Source organism: Macaca nemestrina, chromosome 9 (assembly GCF_043159975.1).
Source record: "Macaca nemestrina isolate mMacNem1 chromosome 9, mMacNem.hap1, whole genome shotgun sequence".
NCBI classification, from domain to species: domain Eukaryota; kingdom Metazoa; phylum Chordata; class Mammalia; order Primates; family Cercopithecidae; genus Macaca; species Macaca nemestrina.
This window is the reverse complement of record NC_092133.1, coordinates 87,514,286-87,539,139: the sequence shown is the minus strand read 5'-3', so window position 1 is coordinate 87,539,139 and position 24,854 is coordinate 87,514,286. Positions and strand designations below refer to the sequence as shown.

The 24,854-nt window shown below is 36.8% G+C and overlaps 1 protein-coding gene across 8 annotated transcripts in view; it reads right to left on the bottom strand.

Annotated features, from left to right (window-relative positions):
• LOC105486630 (zinc finger AN1-type containing 4) overlaps positions 1-24,854 on the bottom strand; it is a 59,105-nt gene that overhangs the window by 5,324 nt on the left and 28,927 nt on the right. For 6 of the 8 annotated variants that reach the window (XM_011749561.3, XM_071070025.1, XM_071070023.1 and 3 more), the window contains 3 exons: positions 18,385-18,532; positions 5,148-6,299; positions 4,061-4,115 (listed from right to left, as the gene is read on the bottom strand). In XM_011749561.3, the coding sequence (XP_011747863.2) occupies positions 4,061-4,115; positions 5,148-6,299; positions 18,385-18,532 (1,355 nt within the window). The other 2 variants (XM_071070027.1, XR_011607940.1) reach the window with 2 other exon arrangements.

Sequence of the window (24,854 nt, the reverse complement as noted above, 5' to 3'; positions counted from 1 at the left end):
CTCCACACTTTTTTTCATTCAAGAACTCTTGTGAGGCCAGGCACGGTGGCTCACACCTGTAATCCTAGCACTTTGGGAGGCCAAGGTTGGCAAATCACCTGAGGTCAGGAGTTCGAGACCAGTCAGGCCAACATGGTAAAACCCCGTCTCTACTAAAAATACAAAAGTTAGCTGGGCATGGTAGCACGTGTCTGTAGTCCCAGCTACTCAGGAGGCTGAGGCAGAAGAATCGCTTCAACCCGTGAGGAAGAGGTTGCAGTGAGCCGAGATCGTGCCACTGCACTTCAGCCTAACCAGGCAAGAGCGAGACTCTGCCAAAAAAAAAAAAAACAACTCTTGTGAATGTGTAGAGACAGAGAATACATTAGTGACAATAATGAGGCAGCACAAAAATATAAGTATTCTATGAGAGCAGCTTCCATACATCCTTCTACCATTCAGAGAAAACTATTAGTCAACTACTGTGTGCTAGGAACCATCATTAAACATATTGATTCCCCACTATAAACAGGAAAAATATAAATTCCTTGGACTGGCATTTAAGGTATTATTATGTCCAATATAATGCCTTTCTAACTATCCAGAGACACCGTAATTTACCATGTCAAACCCACCCTGAAGGATGTACCAAGTCCTTCTACATCTGCAATCTCTTCTAAAATAAACTCTACCTGTCAACCCCGTAGCATTTGACTTGTCCTGTAAGACATCATCAATTATCAACTCCTCTCTGACGGCTTCTCTCAAATGTGTACTGAACAGATGAATAAAGAAAAAAATCCATAAAATCATATTGATGGGAAGAGTTGCTTTTCAGAAGAAGATAAAAGGTACTTGAGGTAATTCACTTGTTTGCCATTTCCTAGTCTCATATTTGATCTAACATCTAACAGAATCTACAAAAACTGACCCAACAGAAAGGCAGCAAAAAGTAATAAATTAGTGTTTCAGACACAAGGTTGGTAGTCATCTGCCTAAAATCAATGGCTAAAACTACAATAATTGATACAGTTTCCAAGGAAAACCTTATAGTGAAAAGAACAGAGGACCAATGGAGGAATCTAGGAGGTCAATTAAATGAAACTTGCATCAAAATATATACAGACTCTTCTAGATAATTCAGAATGATAGTTATTATGGTGAGAGAAAATGGAAGCAAGTTACACAGCTCTACTGCAGCTAGCAGCTGATACTTCAAACCTAAATGAAATCAAACAAAAAGAGCATGTATCTGGTGACAAGCAGAGGGCTGGTTAAAAAAAAAAAAAAAAGGACAGAAGAAAACTGAGGTTAAAAAAAGATTAAAACGAAAGAATTTATAACAATGTGATAGCCTAGAATTAAAACAAACAAAAAAAACTATTTCAAGAATGAAGGACACAAAAATCAAGTAAGATAAAGATAAGGAGGCATCCAATGGATTTGAAATTATGGAGATCGTCAGTGACCACAGCAATAGCAGTTTCAGAAGAGTAGCAAGTGAGACGTGAGCCAGCACTGAAGACTGAACTAGAGCTGAGTGAGTAGGGATGGCTGTAATGCAAATTTCCAAGAAGATTAGCCGTGTGTTAGGGCAGGACAGAGTTATGTGTCAAGGAAAAACAACAACTATAACATTAAAAGTCAATAAATTACAGTAATGAAAACAATGTGACACTGGCATAAAACAGACACATAGACCAATGAGTAGAGAGTCCAGAAACAAATCCTCATATACATGATCAAATGACTTTCAATACGGGCGCCAAGACCATTCAATGAAGAAGGACAGTGTTTCAACAAAAGTTAGCAAGAAAATGGGATGTTCACATGCAAAAGAATGAAATGGAACCCTTACCTTACACTCTACATAACAATTAACTCAAAATGGATCGAAGTCCTAAACATAAGACCTAAAACTATAAAACTTCTAGAAGAAAAGATAGGGGAAAAGCTTCATGATACTGGATTTGGTGGTGATTTCTTGGATATGACACCAAAGGCACAGGTAACAAAAGGAGAAAATAAACAAACTGGATTTCCTAATGTGTCAGACATTGGATTTCCTAATGTGTCAGGCATTCTGGACTTTCCAGTGATGCCACTGAGCTGGCACCTGTCAAAAAAGCAGTGGTTCCATTTCTAGATTGTGGATCTTCAGATAAATTCTGCCATTTTTATTGCACTTCCTGAAAGTCAGGGTCGGCTTGTGAAAAGTTGTTAAACAACATGCTAAATGTGAATGTCAACCCTCACTCTAAACTTCCCCTGTTCAGAACATCAGATATTTCATTGGGTTTTATAGTGGCTTTCTGATTTTTGGTATTCCACTGAAGAAGGGAGTTTGAAAGTTGTTGTATACTGTTAATGACTGTCTGTCCATGTCCTGCCTGAAATACCATGATTGTTTAAGGAAAGTATCTTTAATAAAGTTGGATACAGTTTGGGTTGGAGGGGGGGAAAACATGAAAAGACATTTCTCCAAAGAAGATCTAGAAACGACCAATAAGCACATGAAACTACTCATTAGGAAATCAACTTCACTAATTAGGGAATCAATAATCAGTAACACTAATCATCACAGATATGCAAATCAAAACCACAGTGACATCACCTCACACCCATTAGGATGGCTACTAGCAAAAAAAAATAGGAAAATAACAAGTGTTGCCAAGCATGTGGAGAAACTGGAATCCTTTTGCACTGTTGATGGAATGAAACATGGTACAGCAACTGTGGAAAACAATATGATGGTTCCTCAAAAAATTAAAAATAGAAATACCTTCTGATCCCGCAATTTCATTCTGGGTATATATTCTAAATAATTGAAAGTAGTGTTCACAGCACCATTATTCACAATAGCTAAAACACGGAAGCAATACAACTGTTTATTAACAGATGAATGGATAAGCAAAATGTGCTCTGTGTGTATGTGTATATTGTGTGTGTGTGTACACACACACGTACAATAGAGTATCAGCCCCCAAAAGAAAAAAATTTGATATGTACTACTACATGGGTAAATCTTGAGGACATTCTGATAAGTGAAATAAGCCAGTCATAAAAAGACAAATACTGTATGATTCCACTTACATGAGGTACTTAAGAATACCTAAAAAATCATTGAATTAGGAAATGAAATGGTGGTTGCCAAGGTGGTGGGAGGGGGAAAAGTGTTTCAGTTTGAAAAGTGTTCTGGAGAAAGATGGTGATGGATCCCCAACAATGTGAAAGTCACTGAACTTTATACTTAAAAATGGTTATGACAGTAAAATTTATGTTATGTTTATTTTACCACAGTACAAAAGAATTGAAAAAATATGCAAATAGATTATGACTTTATAATCTTGGGCCTTACATAGGAATGAAAAACAAACCCTAAATGTCTTCAATAAAAACATAAAACTCACATGACAACCATAACAAATATTTTTTAAACCCTTGGGGCTACAAAGGTGGCACATCTTTGGTAACAAGTTTCCCATCCCTGGTCTGGGTATTAAAACATTTAAAAAGATGGCTTCCTTCCTGCCTGAAAATAAGGACTAGCCAGTGCATCTTTAATGTTTTTCTATATTGGCAGAAAGAAGTGCTAATGTTATAGTCACTTCTACTAGTATGCCATGGAAAGGGATGGCCCTAGAGACGGTCCCTTTCTTTTATCCAGAAATGACAGATCATCAAAAAGAGATTCTTACCACCACCTCTGATGTTTGGCCATGATGTCGAAAGACATCTTTCTAGGGTAATTCTTCAAAACCCACATGGCTCTAGAGTGGCCAGTAACTAAGGTGGTTGGGAACTACATGTTCATTCTTCAATAATCTTGTGGGTTTTTTGACATAGATAACACCTCTTCCAAGACAAGATATTTCCATTTCAATTTTTGTTTTGCTCTTTATGTGTATCCTACAGTCCGTTCTCATAATTATTTTCTTAATTGGAAAAAACATTTAGGGAGAGAATTTACTCTTTACATGCCACAGAGAAGGTTCTTCCCATTTCTCTTTGAAAATTCAACCGGATGCATAATTATGTAATTATCGGCCTTATATTGTTTTCAAAATTATCTGTAGCTTACCTACGCTTTTCCCTGTTGCTGCATTATTTCCATTCATTCCAACACCATGGGCAGACTACAATTAAAACACAAAACATCTATAGAGGTGAGTCAATGAAGAATAGAAATGATCAACAAACATGAAATACTTGTATTTTATCACTAACATGCTGTTGGACTTTCATTTTAAATTATTTAATCCAATTTTTGTTTAATTAAATTAACTCAGAACCTGATTGCACATCTAGCAATATCATGCTTATTATTTATCTTTAAGAGGGTAAAATTTGCTGGGTGTGGTGACTCATGCCTGTAATCCCAGCACTTTGGGAGGCTGAGGTGAGAGGATCGCTTGAGCCTAGGACATCGCGGCTGCAGTGAGCTATGATTGCACCGCTGTGTTCCAGGAGTTTGAGAGCAGCCTGGGCAACATGGTGAAACCCCATCTCTACAAAGAATATAAAAGTTAATCAGGCATGGTGGCATATGCCTGTAGTCTCAGTGACTCGAGAGACTGGGGTGGGAGGATTGCTTGAGCCCGGGAGGTCAAGGCTGCAGTGAACCATGTTTATGCCAATGTGCTCCAGCCTGGGTGACAGAATGAGACCCTGTCTCAAAAAAAAAAAAAAAAAAAAAAAAAAAAAAAAAAAAGGGGGGAGAGAGAGAGTAAAATTTGATGACTCAAATAAAAAGTTCCTACTTGGGATGGAAAAAAACATTAAAAAGATTTAGCATTTAAAAATACATATTTTTAATACGTATTTAAAAATACCGGTGTATTGGCATGTCCTTATATTCCCAGCTACTCAGGAGGCTAAGGCAGGAGGATTGCTTGAGCCCAGGAGTTCGAGGAGTTCAAAATATACATACATATCTGATAAACTGTTTATATTAATTTATGTTCAAATTACTATTCTCATTTCAGGACTAAAAGAGCATTCAAAATTCAACCATCAAGAAGATTTTATACAAACTAAAGAAACATTTTCAGATAAACTTATGAAAATAATTTTAGCCTTCCTTATTTATGTAAACAAAAACCAAACTTTAAGTAAGTTGGATCACTACAAGGGTAACTACTAGAGCATGCTGAAAGGAAAATACTGACCAAAAAAACTTCTGGATGTTCTAACTGGGGAGAACTTTTCCTAAGGTTTTCTTCCTGAAAATGCTGGAGGTTTGTAGACAGCCCAATTCCAGAGGTCTGAGGCCTGCCTGCCCCACGTGTGCTCTGTAATCTATCTCTGCTTGTGCTCCGGGCCAGTGAAGCAAGAAAACTGATATTATTTACACAATCAACAGGTTCTTTGGAAGCCTTGTTAGCCATTTCTGTGATATCCCGAGCCTCAACTTTGGAAATAACATCAGATCTTTTCCCAGGTGAATCAACTTTAACCCCTTGATAGCGAGGGGTCCTAGAGGAAGAACAATCAGTTATGTTTTGAACATCCAGTGACCGAGAAGAAGGCTGTAGTTTCCCAAACTCAAAACATTTGGACTGTCTCTGTGGTTTCACCAGAGAATTATGTAGCGACATTGGTGCAGAACAGCGAAGAGGTGACAAGAGTCTATTCTTGTGAGGACTTAATTCCCGGTAGTTAAGAACTGAAGTCTCTACTGATTCCCCACTCAGCACTCCCGCAGCATGCTTAAGATGCTGCTCTGGAGCTTTCAACCCTTTATCAGCATTAGTGAGTAACAACTCCGGATTCACTTTGCATGCATCTTCTAAGCCGCTGCTCTGCTCATCAGCATTTCCATCTGCAAATGAAGCCAGTGAGCCCACTTCAGGTAGAAGTGATTCTTCGATTACACATTCTTCTGAAGGTAAGACAGTGTCCTCATTACTAGATGGCAAGTTTCCTAAAAAGTGTTTTGTCTGCCTAGGCAGGGATGATCCAAGATGGAGAACAGAGTCAGCAAGCTCCTGGTCATTTCCCAACTCCAAATGGGGTATCTGAGGAGGTAGTTTGACGTTGCTACTGGAGTGAGACAGTGTGTTAGTCTCCCAGCTATTATTTTCCTTAAGAAATTCACCAGTGATAGAAGACATGGATCTCTCAGCAGGGAGTTGAGTTGCCAAACTTGAAACTCCATTCCTGGAGATTTCGGGCAGATATGCATTCCCAAAAGCAGGTAAACAAGATTGACCAATGTTGGGGAGGACCCTTAACAATCGGTGGCGAGATGGTGCAGTGGAACCACTAGAAGGTCGAGGAGCTATAGGTGGGTGAGGTTTTATCTTGACAGCTTTCTTAGGCTAAAAGGAATGAATATACAGTTTCTTTACACAGTCATTTTCTCTGCCCATTAACAAAAATTAGTGAAGGAAGAAAATGTTACTTACCATAACATACTGGCACTTTTACTATCTCAATTTAAAATGTTTAAGAAAAATAAAATCTTAAGATTATGATAGGGAAGATGCTATTTTCCTTCACTGAGTATACTTTTCCAGTAATATTAAAGAAAAATAATTTTGTTTTATTTTGCTTACTACCGTGTCTCAGAGTTTTACTACAAAGGAAATGAACTGATTATATTAGATATGACAATGCTGACCTATTTTAGATCTCCAACAATTTTTCCTACTATGTTGAATAAATGTTTCATTGGATTGGTATACAGAAAAAAAGTTATCAACCCTAAAAAAAAAGAAAGAAAGAAAGAAAGAGTTAAAAGGCCTAAACCGCTATCCTTGAAAAGACTTGCTGGCAACACTGGCCTCTGGCTGGCTTCTGGGAACATCTATTTCAGGAGGTTCAGGAGGGTTCCCATGAACCTAACTGATGAGAGTGGCTCATTGTGCCAAACTATTTATGCAATAATACAGTTCATGATGAACACTTGCATTCCTTCTGGGAGTCTGAACTGCAAACACTAGGCAGAGGGTGCCTACATGCAGAGGCCCAGTAAAATCCCTGGGCACAGAGTCTCTAATGAGCCTCCCTGGTAAATAACATTTCACATATGTTGTCACGACTCATTGATAGAGGACTAAGCACGTCTCATGAGACTCCACTGAAAGAGGATTCTAGGAAGCTTGTGCCTGGTTTCCTCCAGACGTGGCTCTATGCACCTTTTACATTTGCTGATTTTGCCTTGTATCTTTTTGCTGTAATAAATCTTAGCAATAAGTACAACTACATACAACAACATACTACAGCCCTGTGAATCTTCCTATCAAACCATCACACCTGGGGTGGGTCCTGGGGCCCTCTGGCATAGTAGATTTTAATAAAAGTACCATAAAACTTCAAGATCTTATGAATAAAGTGGAGAACTAAACATTAAGAAATCTCAGCTCTTAAAAGTAAGCAAAAATGGTAGCAAGCAGGCATGAGGATGGGATGGAATATCTTATGACATACCAATGCTCCCACTTATAGAAAATATAAAATATATGAAAATATAAGAAGAGCTGGATATTTCAGTGGATACCAACTGAGGCAAGAAAAATTAGAGGAGCTAAGGAAGAAGAACCTTAGAAAGATGAGCTGGCTCCTGTAGATGCTTTTATCCTGGAGATAGAGTTTCACTCTTGTCACCCAGGCTAGAGTGCAATGGCATAATCTCAGCTCACTGCAACCTCCGCCTCCCGGGTTCAAGCAATTCTTCTGCCTCAGCCTCCTGAGTAGCTGGGATTACAGGCACCCGCCACCATGTCCAGCTAATTTTTGTATTTTTAGTAGAGATGGGGTTTCTCTAGGTTGACCAGGCTGGTCTCGAACTCCCGACCTCAGGTGATTCACCCATCTTGGCCTCCCAAAGTGCTGGGATTACAGGTGTGAGCCACCATGCCTGGCCCAATCTGCAATTCTTTATCCAGCAAAAAATTCTTCAAAAATGAAGGATATGACTTCTGAGCTGTCAAAATTAATGACAGCTGCCTAAAACTGAATTTCTCCATGCTCCAGAAAAACTACACATATCAACAGCATACACAAATAAAATCACTCATAACCCATGCCTCAGAAAAACTGGGAGACATATAATATGAACTTCAAACTATTTCCCAATCCAAGAAACTCATCTGCAAAGCCTATGCCTGTGGTGAGAGACAGGCAAGAGTAAGAGCTTCACCAAAATAAAACTTAAAAAAGCCGGGGCGGGGGGGAAGTAAAAAAGAAAAGGAGAGGTTTGCATAACCTACAGCTGATGGAACAAAGAAAAATCCACAAAAGACAAAAATCCCACTTGATTATGAAGATACTAAAAATAGGTCTAAGATATGGGATATCAAACACACGCTACTGAGAAATTAAAAGGAATTGACTTTATTTTTATGTGTATTTTTTGAGACAGGGTCTGGCTCTGTTACTCAGGCTAGAGTGCAGTGGACAATAATGGCTCACTGCAGCCTTGCCCTCCCAGGGTCAACTGATCCTCTGAGTAGCTGGGACTACAGACACACATCACCATGCCCAGCTAATTTTTGTATTTTTTGTAGAGACGGGGTCTCCCTATGTTGATAGGCTGGTCTCAAACTCCTGGATTCAAGTGATCCTCCCGCCTCGGCCTCCCAAAGTTCTGGGATTATAGGCATGAGCCAACACACCCCACCTTAAAGTTGTTCAGGATAAAGGAGGTACCTTCAAGAAGGCATCACTTTTGGAGACAGAAGGGGTAAATTGAAAGGAAAAGGCACCCACTGAGACTTTGATAGTAAAAGTAAAGAAAGAAGCAGGAAAGGGAAAGTAAGGATCCTACAAAAACAATAGTGAATCACAACTTAGAAAACATACTGACACTGCCCTCTAATAAGAGTGTCATTGATTTGGGCCAGGCATGGTGGCTCACACCCATAACCCCAGCACTTTGGGAGGCCAAGCTGGAAAGATTGCTTGAGCTCAGGAGTTCAAGACCAGCCTGGAAAACATGACAAAAACCCATCTTTACCAATAATACAAAAAAATTAGCTGGACATAGTGGCAGGAGCCTGTGGTCCCAGCTACTTGGGAGGTTGAGGTGGGAGGATAGCTTGAGCTCAGGAGGCGGAGGGTGCAGTGAGTCAAGATCATGCCACGTATTACACCCCAGCCTGGGTGACAGAGCAAGACCCCATCTCAAAAGTGTGTCATTGATTTAAAAAACCTGCATTTCACTACACCAACGGAAGAGAGTGCTTTTGAAATAAGAAACTTCCCTATACAAAATCCTCGCTTCTGTGTATTAATATATAACTGTTAATACTCATCTAAGTAAATAAAATTATGGAAAATACAGTTACAAAATAAACAGAAAAAGGCAGACCAAATCCATGTAAAGTTGCTATAAAAATAAAACAGAAAATGAGAATCAGACATTTTAGCTAATGAAAGTTCTCCTTAAAACAATGAAACAAAAGAAAACTACATCACAATATCCCAACTTAAATTAAGTATCTTTAAGTTAGAATTTGCAGATATTTTTAAAAATCTCATCAAATCACAAATGCAAAAACTCAAGGCAGAATGGATAAAAGTAATAGGAAGATATGAAATGAGAGGTGAGCAAACCCAGAAATACTCTGCAGAAAACAAAATCATCTCAGAAATGAAGACTAAATTACAAGGTGCCCACAGAAGACTAGAATTCTACTGAACATTTAATAAAGAATACTGAAGAAAGGTATGAAAACAGCCAAAAGAATAAAAATAAAGAATGTAAAAGGATAAGAGAGAAGGTGCTTGTATATTAGACATAGAAGTTCTAACAGGGCAGGCAGGGTATCTCATGCCGCTGAGGCAGGAAGGTCACTTGAGTCCAGGAGTTCGAGGCTGCAGTGAGCTCAGGCTATGGCACCCCAGCCTGGGTGACACCACAAGACCCTGTCTCTAAAACAAAACAAAACAAACAAACAAAAAACGACAACGACGATGACGTTCTAACTTACGTATACAATAAGCACCAAAGGCCGGGTGCGGTCGCTCACGTCTATAATCCCAGCACTCTGGGAGGCCGAGGTGGGCAAATCCCCAGTTCAGGAGATCGAGACCATCCTGGCTAACACGGTGAAACCCTGTCTCTATTAAAAATACAAAAAAATCAGCTGGGCGCGGTGGCGGGCGCCTGTAGTCCAACTACTCCGGAGGCTGAGGCGGGAGAATGGCGTGAACCTGGGAGGCGGAGCTTGCAGTGGGCCCAGATCGCGCCACTGCACTCCAGCCTGGGTGACAGAGCGAGACTCCATCTCAAAAAAAAAAAAAAAAAAAAAAAAAAAGTTCCAAAAACGAAAACAAACCAAAAAAACAAAGTACTAAAAAAGAAAAAACATAAATTGTAAGAAATCATCCTGAAATAAAGAAGACTTGAATCTTTATGTTAAAAAGGCTCAAGTGTATAGTGAAAATTGACCCTGAAGAGTTAATTCCAAGATACATCCTAGTAAAACCATTACATTTAAAAGAAAAAAAAAATCCTCATTTTCTCTAGACAAGAAAACCAAATCATTTACAGAGAAAAGAAAGATTGGTGATTAGATTTCCCAATGGCAATATAAAAAGCAAAACAACAGCAGAGAAACATTTTAGACAAACTCAAGGGAAAAGATGTGAACTAAGCATTTTATATCTAGGCAAGCCGTATTTAAGGATTAAGGCTAATGTTTCCAGCGTTAAAAAGAAGATGAATATTTAAGGTTATGGATATCCCAATTATACTGATTTGATGTTTACAAATTATATTCATGTATTAAATTATCACATGTACCCTGAAAGTATATCTATTATGTATCAATGTAAATAGGAAAATACCAAAATAGAAGAAAAACCTACAATTAATATCCTACATAATGGTAAAAACAAAAAATGTTAAGTCTAAAGAAAAGGGTTTGAACATCGAAAAATTCAAGAATTACTGTACCTACAAGCCTTTCTTGAGGACTTTAGATGAGCTTCTTCTAACCAAAATGTATGGAGAAACCTACAGCAAAAAGACTGATCATAAGAATGGAATATAATTGGCTGGGCACGGTGGCTCATGCCTGTAATCCCAGCACTTTGGGAGGCCAAAGTGGGTGGATCACAAGGTCATGAGTTCGAGACCAGCCTGGCCAACATGGTGAAACACTGTTTCTAATAAAGATACAAAAAAAAATTAGCCGGGCGTGGGGGCGCACACCTGTAATCCCAGCTACTCGAGAGGCTTAGGCAGAAGAATCGCTTGAACCCAGGAGGCAGAGGTTACAGTGAGCCAAGATCACACCATTGCACTCCAGCCTGGTCGACAGGGCAAGACTCCATCTCAAAAAAAAAAAAAAAAAAAAAAAAAAAAAGATGGAATATAACTAAAACTAAAATAAGGGTGAGTACAAAGATAAATGATTTGTAAATGCTATGTTTTCTTTTAAAAAGCAGAAAAAATTTTTAATGAGAGGATGAAGAGAGAAAAGAAAAATGTTCCCTGATTTTCACTTAGTAATTGAGAGTCAAAGGATACTTAAAGCTGGCAAATGAAAGAGGAGAAGGTTAAATAAGGAAAAGGCAGATCAAGAACACAATAAACAGTATTAATGTAAAGTGAATCAATAAAACAAAATGCAAAAGCCTTCTGAAATACCAAAAAATACACACTTACACATTCATATATACAGATACACACAAAAGCAAGCATAGAGAAGGAAACTGTAAATATAACAAAATAAGATATTTAAGACCAAATATGAAGTCATATCAATAAATATAAATGTGATTAAGTTACCCGTTTTTTAAAATTTCAAACTGGCTCACAAAGCAAAAACCAACTCTATACTGTATATAAAGGAAATATATAAAACAAAGTAACTTAAAAGTTAATAAATAGAGGCATGGGAAAAGGTATACCAAGCAAATGAAACCAAGAAGATACCAGTAGGTATGGGCCTGATATCAGGCAATGAAAATTCAAGGGGAAAGTCAGTCAGTGTGATAGAGATCAAACATTTCACTGCTTTTGTAACTAGCAACACAGTGAAAATATAAGTTATTAATATTTATGTACCAAATTACACAACTACTACCTTCTTACAGCAAAAAGTATGGGAAATGAAAAGAGAAATACACAGAAACCTATGAATAATAGACCTTCATCTATTACAATTCTCATTCTAAGACAGATCAAGTTGACAAAAAAAAAACCTTAATCAATAAGGTCTATCTTATAAACATCTAGCAAACTTTTACCTTTACGATAGAGAATAAACTGTCTTCTGAGGTATATATTCATGAAAAGTGCTATTAGATCCCAAAGAATAAAATGCTATAAAGTAGAAATACAAACAACATTCTCTGAGTTCCAAGCAATAAAACTAGAAATTAAAAACAATGAAAAATCAAGCACGGCATGGTTCTGCACACATAGTCCCAGCCATGTGGGAGGCTGAAATGGGAGGATCCCTTGATCCCAGTTCAGTAACATAGTAAGACTCCCACCTCTTAAAAAAAGAAAAGAAAAAGAAAAACCAAAAAGCCTCTACCACCAGAACATTTTCAAAATATATTAAACTACTCATGGACTAATGAGGAAACACCAACTAAAATTGCAAATTTTCTTTAAAAAAAAAAAAAAGAAAAAGAAACTACTACGAATTAACATTATGTGCCTTCTGATGTGTTGCACTGAGAAGAATAAATCATCTGTGTAGTATTCCTACCAAAAATGTTCAACTTCCATCTAATCATAATGAAATAGCCAAATCTCCAAATTGAAGAATATTTTACAAAACAACTGATTTACATTCTTCTAAAATATTTTACATGAATGTCCAAATAAGGCTTAGAAGAGATGAAAACATTACAATGAAATGCAATGCATCGTTCTTGATTGGATCCCAGATCAAAAACAATATAAAATGCTATTAAGCACATTATTAAGACCTGAGAAATATGAATATAGATGACATAATATGTATCAATCATAAATGAGTATGGTAACTGTATCATAATCATGTAAAAGGTGGCACTTATTCTTAGGAGACACATGCTAAAGTATTTGGGGGAAGTGTCATGATATCTTAACTCGCAAATAGATCAGCTAAAAAAAAATCCAAACAGAAAGCAAATGTGGGAAAATATTAATCGATGAATCTAGTCTTATAACATTTCTAAATAATTAAACATTTCTCAGCCAGGTGCAGTGGCTCACACCTGTAATCCCAGCACTTTGGGAGGCTGAGGCAGGCAGATCACGGGATCAAGAGATCAAAACCATCCTGGCCAACATGATGAAACCCTATCTCTATTTAAGAAACAAAAATTAGTGGGGCATGGTGGCGCACACCTGTAGTCCCAGGTACTCGGGAAGCTGAGGCAGGAGAATCGCTTGAACCTGGGAGGCAGAGGTTGCAGTGAGCCGAGACCACGCCACTGCACTCCAGCCTGGACAACAGAGCAAGACTCCATCTCAAAAAAAAAAAAAAAAAAAAAGAATTAAACATTTCTCAAAATTAAAAAGGTAAAAATAAGTTTTTGGACACATGCTAAGAGAATATATCATCAGGAACCCTAAATGGAAGCACTAGTACTAGAAGTCCTAGCTGGAGAAATCAGGCAAGAGAAAGAAATAAAGGGCATACAAATTTGAAAAAAGGAAGTCAAATTATCCTTGATTGCAGATAATATGATCTTGTATTTGGAAAAACCAAAAGACTCCACCAAAAAAATGATTAGAACTGATAAACACATTCAGTAAAGTTGCAGGATACAAAATCAACATATAAAACCCAGTAGCATTTCTATATGCCAACAGTGAATAATCTAGAAAAATCAAGAAAGTAATCTCATTTACAATAGCTACAAATAAAGTAAAATAAAATACCCAGGAATAAACTTACCTAAGAAGTCAAAGATCTCTATAATGAAAGCTATTAAACATTGGAGGACACAAAAAAATGAAAAAAATATTCCATGTTCATGAGTTGGAAGAATTAATATTGTTAAAATGTCCATACTGCCCAAAGCAATCTACAAATTCAACATAATCTCTATCAAAATACCAATGACATTTTTCACAGAAACAGAAAAAATAATCCTAAAATTGACATGGAACCACAAAAGACACAGAATAGTCAAAGCCATCTAAGCAAAAAGAACAAAACTGGAGGAATCATAATTATCTGACTTTAAATTATACTACAGAGCTACAATAACCAAAACAGCATGGTACTGACATGACCATAGATGCACAACCAATGGAACAGAATAGAGAAACCAGAAACAAGTCCACAGACCCACAGTGAACTTATTTTTGATAAAGGTGCCAAGAACATACACTGAGGAAAGGACAGTCTCTTCAATAAATGATGCTGGGAAAACGGGATCCACATGCAGAAGAATGAAATTAGACCCCTCGTTTTTCACCATATACAAAAATCAAATCTAAATGAACTAAAGACTTAACTCTAAGATCTGAAACGATGAAACTACTCAAAGAAAACACTGAAAGTAGGGTCTCACAGAGATATTTGTATACTTACGTTCATAGCACCATTATTCACAATAGCCCTAAAAGATGGGGGCAAACCAAGTGTCCACTGAGGAATAAATGGATTAAAAAAATATGGTATACAGCCATACAATGAAATATTATCCAGCCTTAGAAAAGAAGGAAATTCTGACACATTATGACAATTTTATAAGATAAAAAACTTCTAGAGATTGGTTGCACAACAACGTGTTATACACTTAACATTACTGAACTGTGTGTACACTTAAGATGGTAAAGATAATTTTATGTCATATGTATTTTACAATTAAACATAAAATTTTAAAAATTTTAATGGTAGAATCTAGGTATTAGATAAATAAGTGTTCATGGTAAAATTCTTTCAACCTTACTGTATATTGGAAAAGAAATAAAAATATAGATCAAAATTTCTCTCATGAACAAAATCCTAATGCAAAAATCCTAAAGAAAATATTAATAATTTAAATCTAAAGAAATGAAAAGGAAAATACATCACAACCAAGAATGGTTCATTCTAACAATGCAAGAATATTTCACATTTTTAAAAAATCAATTCATCACAATATCAGAATATTTTTATTCAGTGTAAAATAATTCTTATTTCTCTTTGGACTTTTTGACTATCAGTTACTTAGAAGTGTGTTATTTTCAAATATCAGACGGTTTTCTGTCTGATATTTGATATTATATCAAATATCAGATATAATATCTATATCTATAGATATAATATCTATTATTGATTTCCAATTTTATTCCATTGTAATCAGAGAGCATTTTTGTATTATTTGGAATCTTTTATAATTTATTTGAAACTGGTCTGGGCTCAGTGACTCATACCTGTAATCCCAGCACTTTGGGAGGCCAAGACAGGCAGATTGCTTCAGGTCAGGAGTTCAAGACCAATCTGACCAACATGATGAAACCCCGTCTCTACTAAAAATACAAAAAATTAGCCAGGCATGGTGGCATGAGCCTGTAGTCCCAGCTACTCGGGAGGCTGAGGCAAGACAATCGCTTCAACCTAGGAGGTGGAGATTGTAGTGAGCCAAGATTGTGCCACTGACCTTCAGTCTGGAGGACAGAGCAAGATTCTGTCTCAAAAAAAAAAAAAAAAAAAGAAAATTGAACCTGTTTTATGGCACACAATATGGTTTACCCTGGTAAATGTTCTACATGCACTTAAAAAGAAATGTGTACTCTGCTGTTTTGGGTAGAGCATACTGTAAATGGCAGTTGGGTCAAGTAGGTTGATAGTGTTGTTCAAGTCTCCTAAATCCACTGATTTTCTATCTGTTCCATCGATTTTTGAGAGTGGGATGTAGGAATCTTTGAACAAAAGTATTTGTTTATTTCTTTGTAGAATTTGCTTCATGTATTTTGAAGTTCTATTATTAGGTGCATAAATATTTAGGACTGTAAAGAAAGGATTTTTTTTCTTAATAGAGCTAGGTCAATTGTTCTCCAACTGAAAAAAAAAAAAAAGATCTTTACATTATATCAAAAAAATTTCAGCTGGGTGCGTGGCTCACGCCTGTAATCCCAACACTTTGGGAAGCCAAGGCGGGAGGACTACCTGAGGTCAGGACTTTGAGACCAGCCTGGCCAACATGGCAAAGCCCCATCTCTACTAAAAATACAAAAATTAGCCAGGCATGGTGGCACATGCCTGTAGTCCCAGCTACTCAGGAGGCTGAGGCAGAAGAATTGCTTGAACCAAGGAGGTGGAGGTTGCAGTGGGCCAAGATTGTGCCACTGCAGTCCAGCCTGGTGACAGAGCAAGACTCCGTCTCAAAAAAAAAAAAAAAAAAAAAAAAAATTCAGCTGGACTAAACCTAAGTGAGAGAAAAACAATCATAAAGCTTTAAGACCTGTGGTAGGAAAATATTTCATCAAAAGGTTATCAAAAATGATAACCATAAAAGCAAACTGGGCACAGTGGCTCACACCTGTAATCCCAGCATTTTGGTAGGCCGAGGCGGGTGGATCACGAGGTCAAAAGTTCGAGACCAGCCTGACCAACAAGGTGAAACCCCCATCTCTACTAAAAATACAAAAATCAGTCAGGCGCGGAGGCACGTGCCTGTAATCCCAGCTACTCGGGAGGGTGGGGCAGGAGTATTGCTTGAACCCGGGAGGTGGAGGTTGCAGTGAGCAGGGATCGTACCACTGCACTCCAGCCTGGGCGACAGGGTGAGACTCCATCTCAAAAAAAAAAAACAAAAGCAAAACTGATAAATTAGAATAGAATTAAAAACATTCACCAAAAGAATAAGAAAGTAAAAGAACAAGTCACCAAAGAGTGTTAGAAATATCTGCAACCCATGTATCTGACAAAGGACTTGTATCCACAGTATACAAAAATGCCTAGAAATCAATAAGCAAAAGGCAGAGAACTCAATTTAAAAATAAACAAAAGACTTGAACAGGCACTTCACACAAAAAAAAAATCTTAATGGTCAATAATCACATGAAAAGTCAGCATTATTCCTCATTAGAGAAATATAAATGAAAACCATTTACACAGTCACCAGAATGGTTAAAATTAAAAGGACTGACAATATCAAGTGTTGGCAAGAATGTGGCATAAACTAGAACTCTCACATTGCTGGTAAGAGTGTAAATTGGTTCAAATGCTTGGCAAAATTGTTTGGCATAGTACTAAAGTTAAACACATATCTTTCCTCTGACTCTGAAAGTCCATTGCTAGGTATATGCTCCAAAGAAACAAGCGCATATGTCCACCAAAGAATGTATGAGAATATTCAAAGCAGGTTTACTGATAAAAGCCAAAAGCTAGAGACAACTCAAATGTCCATCAAAAGGAAAAGAGAGAAGCAAATTGAGGTAAATCAATCACATAGTACAATAGTACACAACAATAAAAAAGAATTAACTGATACATGCAACCACATGGATAAATCAAACAAATATGTTGAACAAAAGAAACCAGACAATATTCTCTATGATTCCATTTATATAAATTTCAGGAATAGGAAAAACATATTTATGGTAATAGATGTAAGAACAGTAGTTATTTCTGAGAGTGGGAAAAGGTAGATATTAACTGGGAAATATTATGAGGTAACATTCTGGAGTGAAAGGTCCTATTTTAATTTGGGTTGTGTCTACATGAGTGTATATAAATGTAAAAATTCATCATGTCGTATATTAAAGATTTTTGAATTTTATTATATATTAAAAGGAAGGGAACCATTAATAGAGTAAAAAGGAAAGCAATAAAGTGGTAATATGAAACAAAGGACTTTTATCTAGAATATATAAAAAACTCCAAAAAAATTCTGTAACAAAAAACATACAACCCAATAGAAAAATGGAAAAATATAGGTGTTTTATTAAAAAGCATATCCAAATGCCCAATAAACATATGAAAGGTGCTCAACCTTCCAGGTCTCATCAGAGAAATGCAATTAAAACCACAATGTGATGCCACTACAAAGTAGAATTACAAAAATTACAAAGGACCATGCCAAATACTGGGAAGAATATGGGAAAACGGCAACTCTCATTCACTGTTGTAAAGAATGTAAACTGGTTCAATCACTTTGGAAAACTGACACTATCTACTAAATAGCAGATATCTTTATCCATAATAAATAACTATTAACATATTTTTAAAAAGTAATTATTGCAAGATTAAGATTAAGCTCTCTTTTTTTATCCTTCTTAGACCCAGAATGATCTTTAAAATAATGAATTATATTAAGTGCAGCATAATCCCTTCAGGTGTGCTTCTAATCTAAAAAAAAAATTTATCCCTTTTAGAAGTTTAATAAATAACTGAGGCCAGAAACCTGAAATGAATAATACTTTATAATATTTTCACAATGACCAACAGACCTCATTGCTGAGTGCCCTGCAGGGGTAAGCGAGAGATAAGCCTGGCCAAATGCCAACAGCTTCACCTTTTTGCTGAGATTCATATTCTTCATCTTAGCCTTTAGCAGCTTCATCTTATTCATAGTTATTGAATTTTCAATTATCTGTTGCCCAGAAGAAGAAGGCTCAGTTTCTTCATCCTCATCTGTATCCGAATTATACATAGAACCACCACTGAAAAGAAAACAATAACTACTTGAAATTTTTCTGATACCTGCTCAGTCACTAAAAATACTCTGTATGAAACAGCAATCTATAGAAGTTACTAATGATAAAACACTACTTCCATTTTGTCAATGTCAATGCAAGGAAAATATACTTCAAAGAATGTACTTCTTAAAAGAAAAAATGAAATGGGAATAAATATTATGATCTAGCATTACTGAAAATCTAGTATAGCTGAGCTTCTCCGAATTCAGCATATCATAAATGAAGACGTTTTGGCACCTGTCATATCATTCCCAAAGAGGCAAAATCCATTTCCTTGAGAATGTCTGATTTCATTTTATCAGGCAAGGCTGATAATTATGCAACCCAGACAACAGGTTGATGAGATTTCCATGAATCAGAATTTTTTAAAAATTGGCACGGGAGAGTAGTATACATTTTTAGTCATCCTGAGGGGATTCTCACTAAAAAAAAAAAAAAAAAGAATTCATGCACAGGTGTCATCACTTTCTATTCTTAAGGCTATTCTTAAAGGGCAAATATATATATGTGTGTGTGTGTATGTGTATATATATACATACACACACTTTTTTTTTTTTTTTTTTTGAGATGGAGTCTCACTCTGTCACCAGGCTGGAGTGCAGGGTGCAATTTCGGCTCACTGCAACCTCTGCCTCCCAGGTTCAAGCGATTCTCCTGCCTCGGCCTCCCGAGTAGCTGGGACTACAGGTGTGTGCCACCACACCCGGCTAATTTTTTGTATTTTTAGTAGAAACGGGGTTTCACCATGTTAGCCAGGACAGTCTTGATCTCCTGACCTCGTGATCCACCTACCTCGGCCTCCCAAAGTGCTGGGATTACAGGTGTAAGCCACTGCGCCCAGCTAATAAATTTTCTTAAGTAGAAATAACTTAAAATTTTTCTAAGTATGTTTGAAAATGTAAAAACCTAGAATAGCATAGATTTTAACAAGAAAAAAGACATCCAGTCAAGTCATGATACAAGCTATTAAACAGGTTAAACATTTCAATTACTGATCAACCACAGTGACGTTATTCATATTTCAATGTAATTAATATTTGGAACCCTTCCTCTTTGATTGCATAATGATGTATCACACTATCCTCATATTTATATTTACATGTTTGTTTTGCCCCTTATTCACCCATACGTAAGCAAGTTGAAAGCAGATATTAGATTTTATCTTCTTAGTCTGCACCAGGCACAGCGCTTGGCACATAGCCAATAAATGTTTGATGAACTGAACACAAAGATTTTGAAATTTCATTTATCTTTTCTATAATGGGAAAATTAGAATGGCAAGGATTTGATAAAATACAAGCTCAGCACATTTGGAGAACGATTAAAACTTTAAATAAAGCAGAATAAGAATACATATTAGTTTTTATGCAGATTTACTTATAGGAAAACTAGGTTATCCACACTATGGAAGTATGAGGGTTAATAAAATTTCCCATTTTATACGGTTGTAAGAAATGGAAACAATTTAGGATAGCCTTAATAGGATATATTCCTTAATGTTTCTGAAGCACATATTATTGCCACACAAGGGCAAAAAAGAGAGTAGACAGCCCCATTCCTACATTTTATATGGTGCAACATGAAATGCTCTGAAACTGTGGGTTAATTACACGCACTACACGCATGGGTAATAGCATCAGAAGGAAGAATGTAGGACTAGTCTCCACAACCAAGTCAGTCTGTGATGCTTGACTTATGAAAGTCACAGTTACCTACTACAACATGGCTACCACAGTATGATAACCAACACAAGTACAACACTGAAGTAATAACATTGCCTGCCATTTACTGAATGCCTGCTCTGCCAGGCACTTCCCACACATTATTCCTAATTCTCACAAAACTACATAAGGTAGATATTATAGCCGATTTTATTAATGGAGAAACTCCAGGTGAGAGAGGTTAAGTGATTTGGCGCAAGATCAGAAAGCTATCGACAGCAGACCTAAGATTCAAATCCCCCATCTGTCTGGTTCCCAAGCTGATTCTTCCTACTACCACTCATTGCTTCCCCAGGCACCAAAAGGCCTTACTGCATCATGCTTGTGCACCCAAATGAGTGCCAGAACTTCTACTGTGTGAAGGCTTCTGTCTCAAGGCCAACTACACAATACCTGAAGAGGAAGGGTGTATGAAGATTTTTGTCATTTCACCCTGTGGAGTTAGAAGGAATAACTCAAGTATACACTACTCTGTTACCTTGCAATATTTTAATCTTAAATACTTCTGAGTTACCCTGTGGCATTTTAAGTATCTTTATTGAATACTGAAAAAAGTTTCTGATTCAACATTACTGTCTTGAAAAGACCTATTCTCTCATGGAATATATACATATACACACACACATACATACACACATATATATCTTTTATATATATAATATGTAGTATATACATATATAAAAGAACAATAATGATAAATCACTGGACTCATTTTAGAGTATAAAAGCACTTTTAAGTTCACCTTTTTTTTCAAAGAACCACATTATTGTGTTTTCTCTCATGAAGTATAGATTCATGAGATGAGTTAGAAGCCAATCACAAATTTTTTTCAGATGAAAAATGTAACTAGATTAGGTTAACATAGTAATTTATAAATTTAATCTGAAATGGCTTTCTTTATATTTAAATATCATATTTAAATCTTTTGATTTAATGATAGGATTAAAGGATACGAGATGGGCAAATGTAATATTATTCAAACATGAAATCTGTACATCCCAAAGCCAAGAACTCATTTAACTTTCACAATTTACCATTAAGTCTTACAATGTAGGCCGGGCGCGGTGGCTCAAGCCTGTAATCCCAGCACTTTGGGAGGCCGAGACGGGCGGATCACGAGGTCAGGAGATCGAGACTATCCTGGCTAACACGGTGAAACCCCGTCTCTACTAAAAAATACAAAAAACTAGCCGGGCGAGGTGGCGGGCGCCTGTAGTCCCAGCTACTCCGGAGGCTGAGGCAGGAGAATGGCGTGAACCCGGGAGGCGGAGCTTGCAGTGAGCTGAGATCCGGCCACTGCACTCCAGCCTGGGCGACAGAGCGAGACTCCGTCTCAAAAAAAAAAAAAAAAAAAAAAAAAAAGTCTTACAATGTCTCCTTATCTTTCTGCTTAAAAAATCCCAGGCCAGGCGTAGTGGCTCACGCCTATAATCCCAGCACTTTGGGGGGCCGAGGTGGGCGGATCACCAGGACAAGAGATCGAGATCATCCCGGCTAACACGGTGAAACCCCATCTCTACTAAAACTACAAAAAAATTAGCCGGGCGTGGTGGCATATGCCTGTAGTTCCAGCTACTCGGGAGGCTGAGGCAGGAGAATCGATTCAATTTGGGAGGCAGAGGTTGCAGTGAGCCAAGATAGCCCCACTGTACTCCAGCCTGGACAACAGAGCAAGACTCCATCTCAAAAAACAAACAAACAAACAAAAAAATCCCAGTAAGGTGGCATGATCCACTAAAAAGATTTGAGACTAAGAAAAGACTGATGCTGAATTTTGTGTCAGAATGAAACAAATTAACACTCAATTCTACCTCTTCCTTTCTAGAGTAGGAGCCAGCAAACCATGGTCATGGGTCAAATCTGCCCCACCACCTATTTCTATTTCTGTGTGGCCCATCAGCTAAGAATGGTTTATGAACTTTAATTAGTCGAAAAAACTCCAAATAAGGGTATTTCATAACACATGAAAAGTAAATAAAATTCAAATTTGAGTTCATAAAGTTTTATTGGAACACAGCCACATTCACCCAATCATGTATTACAAATGGCTGCTTTTGCCTACAATGGCAGAATTGAGTAGCTATGACAGATTTTATGTGGTTCTCTCGTTGCTCTACATTGTGATATGGGAAACTACAAATCACTGTGACACAGTCATAATTCAACAGCATTTTGAGTGCCATGTATATTGCTATTCTGTGACTTTTATTAGTGTACACCCAACCTTGTCAAACAAGAAAAGTAGATTTCAAATGTTGCCATTTTAAGGTTCCATAGAGTGGACTATTTGTTAGCAATTAGATAGCAAAGCATGATGCTTATTATGCAGTGACACTATAGCTATGCTAAAGGAAAACAGCATAAATAAGCATTACCAGGTTAGGCGTTCATCACAATATTCCCAACTTGCAGGAAAGCAACAGTCAGAAAAATTAGAAAATTTACAATTTACATCATAGTACAATTTACATCACATTTACAATTTACATCACAGCAGAATTTCTTTACAAAAATAAAAAATGAAAATGAAGCTATAACCAAAGAAGTTTCCGATTGTTTATATCTGCTAGCCAAGCAAGGAAAGCTACTTATCAATAGTGAATTAATTCACTATTGATCATAGCAGTTGAGAAAGTACGTCCTGAGAAAATAAACTTGTTTAAAGGTCACTTTTTCAGCAGGAACAATTTCGCAAAAAGTTGACAGCGTTGGAAGCAACGTCAACAGCTGATTTAAAAATAAGGTAAATGATTGAGTCATTTTCCTTGTTTTTTGATGAGCTGACATATATCACCCATATTGCTCTGTGTTACTATTTATTGAGGGCATCATTACCAAGTTTGAAGTGACTGAAGAGTTGGCCCCTATGAATAGTCTGCATGAAGCTACTACAGGTGAGAATATTTTCAAATAAATTGCTAAAACATTAATTTAGTACAACTTTAAGTGAACTCTGCTATGACTGATGGGGTGATGTGTGGAACAGAAAAAAAAAAAACTTAGTTGGACAAATTTATAGAGTTAGTGAACATGTAAGGTCTTTTTTTTTTTTTTTTTTTTTTTTTTTTTTTGTCTTTTTGAGACAGGGTCTCACTCTGTCACCCAGGCTGGAGTGCAGTGGTGCGATCTCGGCTCACTGCAACCTCAACTCCTGGGCTCAAGCAATGTTCCCACCACAGCCTCCGAATTAGCTGGGACTACAGGTGTGTGCCCCACCAGGCCCAGCTAGTTTTTTTCGAGATGGAGTTTCACCGTGTTGCCCGGGCTTCTCAAACTCCTGGACTCAAGAGATTCACCCATCTTCCAAAAGTGCTGGGATTACAGGTGTGAGCCACCATGCCCTTTAAACTTGTAAGGTATTTAAAGTATACAGTTATTCATCAGCAGGTATTTCATGGTAAATATCTGAATCTATCCTGTGTTATTAAACCAGCAGTGTTAATGGTAAACTTCAATTGTTTCATGGACTTATCCATCATCAGTTTGGTGGCTTACTGGTAATAAAGTTTCATTATGATTTTTTTTAGCTCAGGAACTCTGAATGAGAAGAACTGGCCTTAACTACTATTATCAAACACTTTTTAAATTTTTTAATTGTCTTTGGAAATTAATTTTAATGTGGACTTCATGTTTCGTAATGCATTTAACCTAAAATTACAAAATAAAACAATGTTTATATGTGAAACATATACTGCAATAATGTCATGTTAACAACAACTAATGTTTGAATTGCATGTAATAGCAAGCTGCCATCATTCCCATGCTTTCAAAAGTTGAAATTAGGTAATATCTCTATTCCCATAGAAATTTGCAGCAGATATATTTCTGAGCTCAAGCTATAGGTCTAGCAGTGATTTTATACCTCAGGGCAATTTCCAAAAAATGTCCTATTTCAAAATTCATTTAAATGTGACACTGAGGAGCTTCCAGGGCAAACAGCAAGAGAAGCTGATAGAATTTTATAAATGTCTTACAAATGATCAATATGCTCAATAAAATAATGTGCTCATGGACTGACAGCAGTATCTGACAGTACCTAACTGTGTGAAAAAAAATTTTTCTAAGATAAAATACACAAAATCTCATTACAGATCAGTATTAACAAGTGGACTTTTGCAATTGACCTTGCAAATTTGATGGGCAACACTAACTTTCAACCTCAATTAGGTGAAACATTATTCCCATGAAAAAGAATTCCATTCTTCTCTGGAATTCTGTGATACAAACAGAAGAAAAGTACCCAATTGTTAGTCTTATATTTTGAACTTTGTTAGTAAAAGTTTTGTGGAGATCTGTTTTCTCTCGTTACATAAGTACCTATTTAATATCCTTAATGCTGTATCTTGGCCTAAAAATCCTAAAATAGTTACTATCTGCACACCTTTACAGAAGAAGTTTGCTACCTTTGTTGTAGACTAGGAAAGCCTCTTCTAGAACAGGAAAGATAAATGTCCTTCATGGTATGACCAGATCGTTTTCTACTCCTCTTTCTCATTCATCCATCCCTTTCCTTGTCCAATTATTGTAAATGAATACAAAGGAAGAAAAAATAAATAAATTATCTT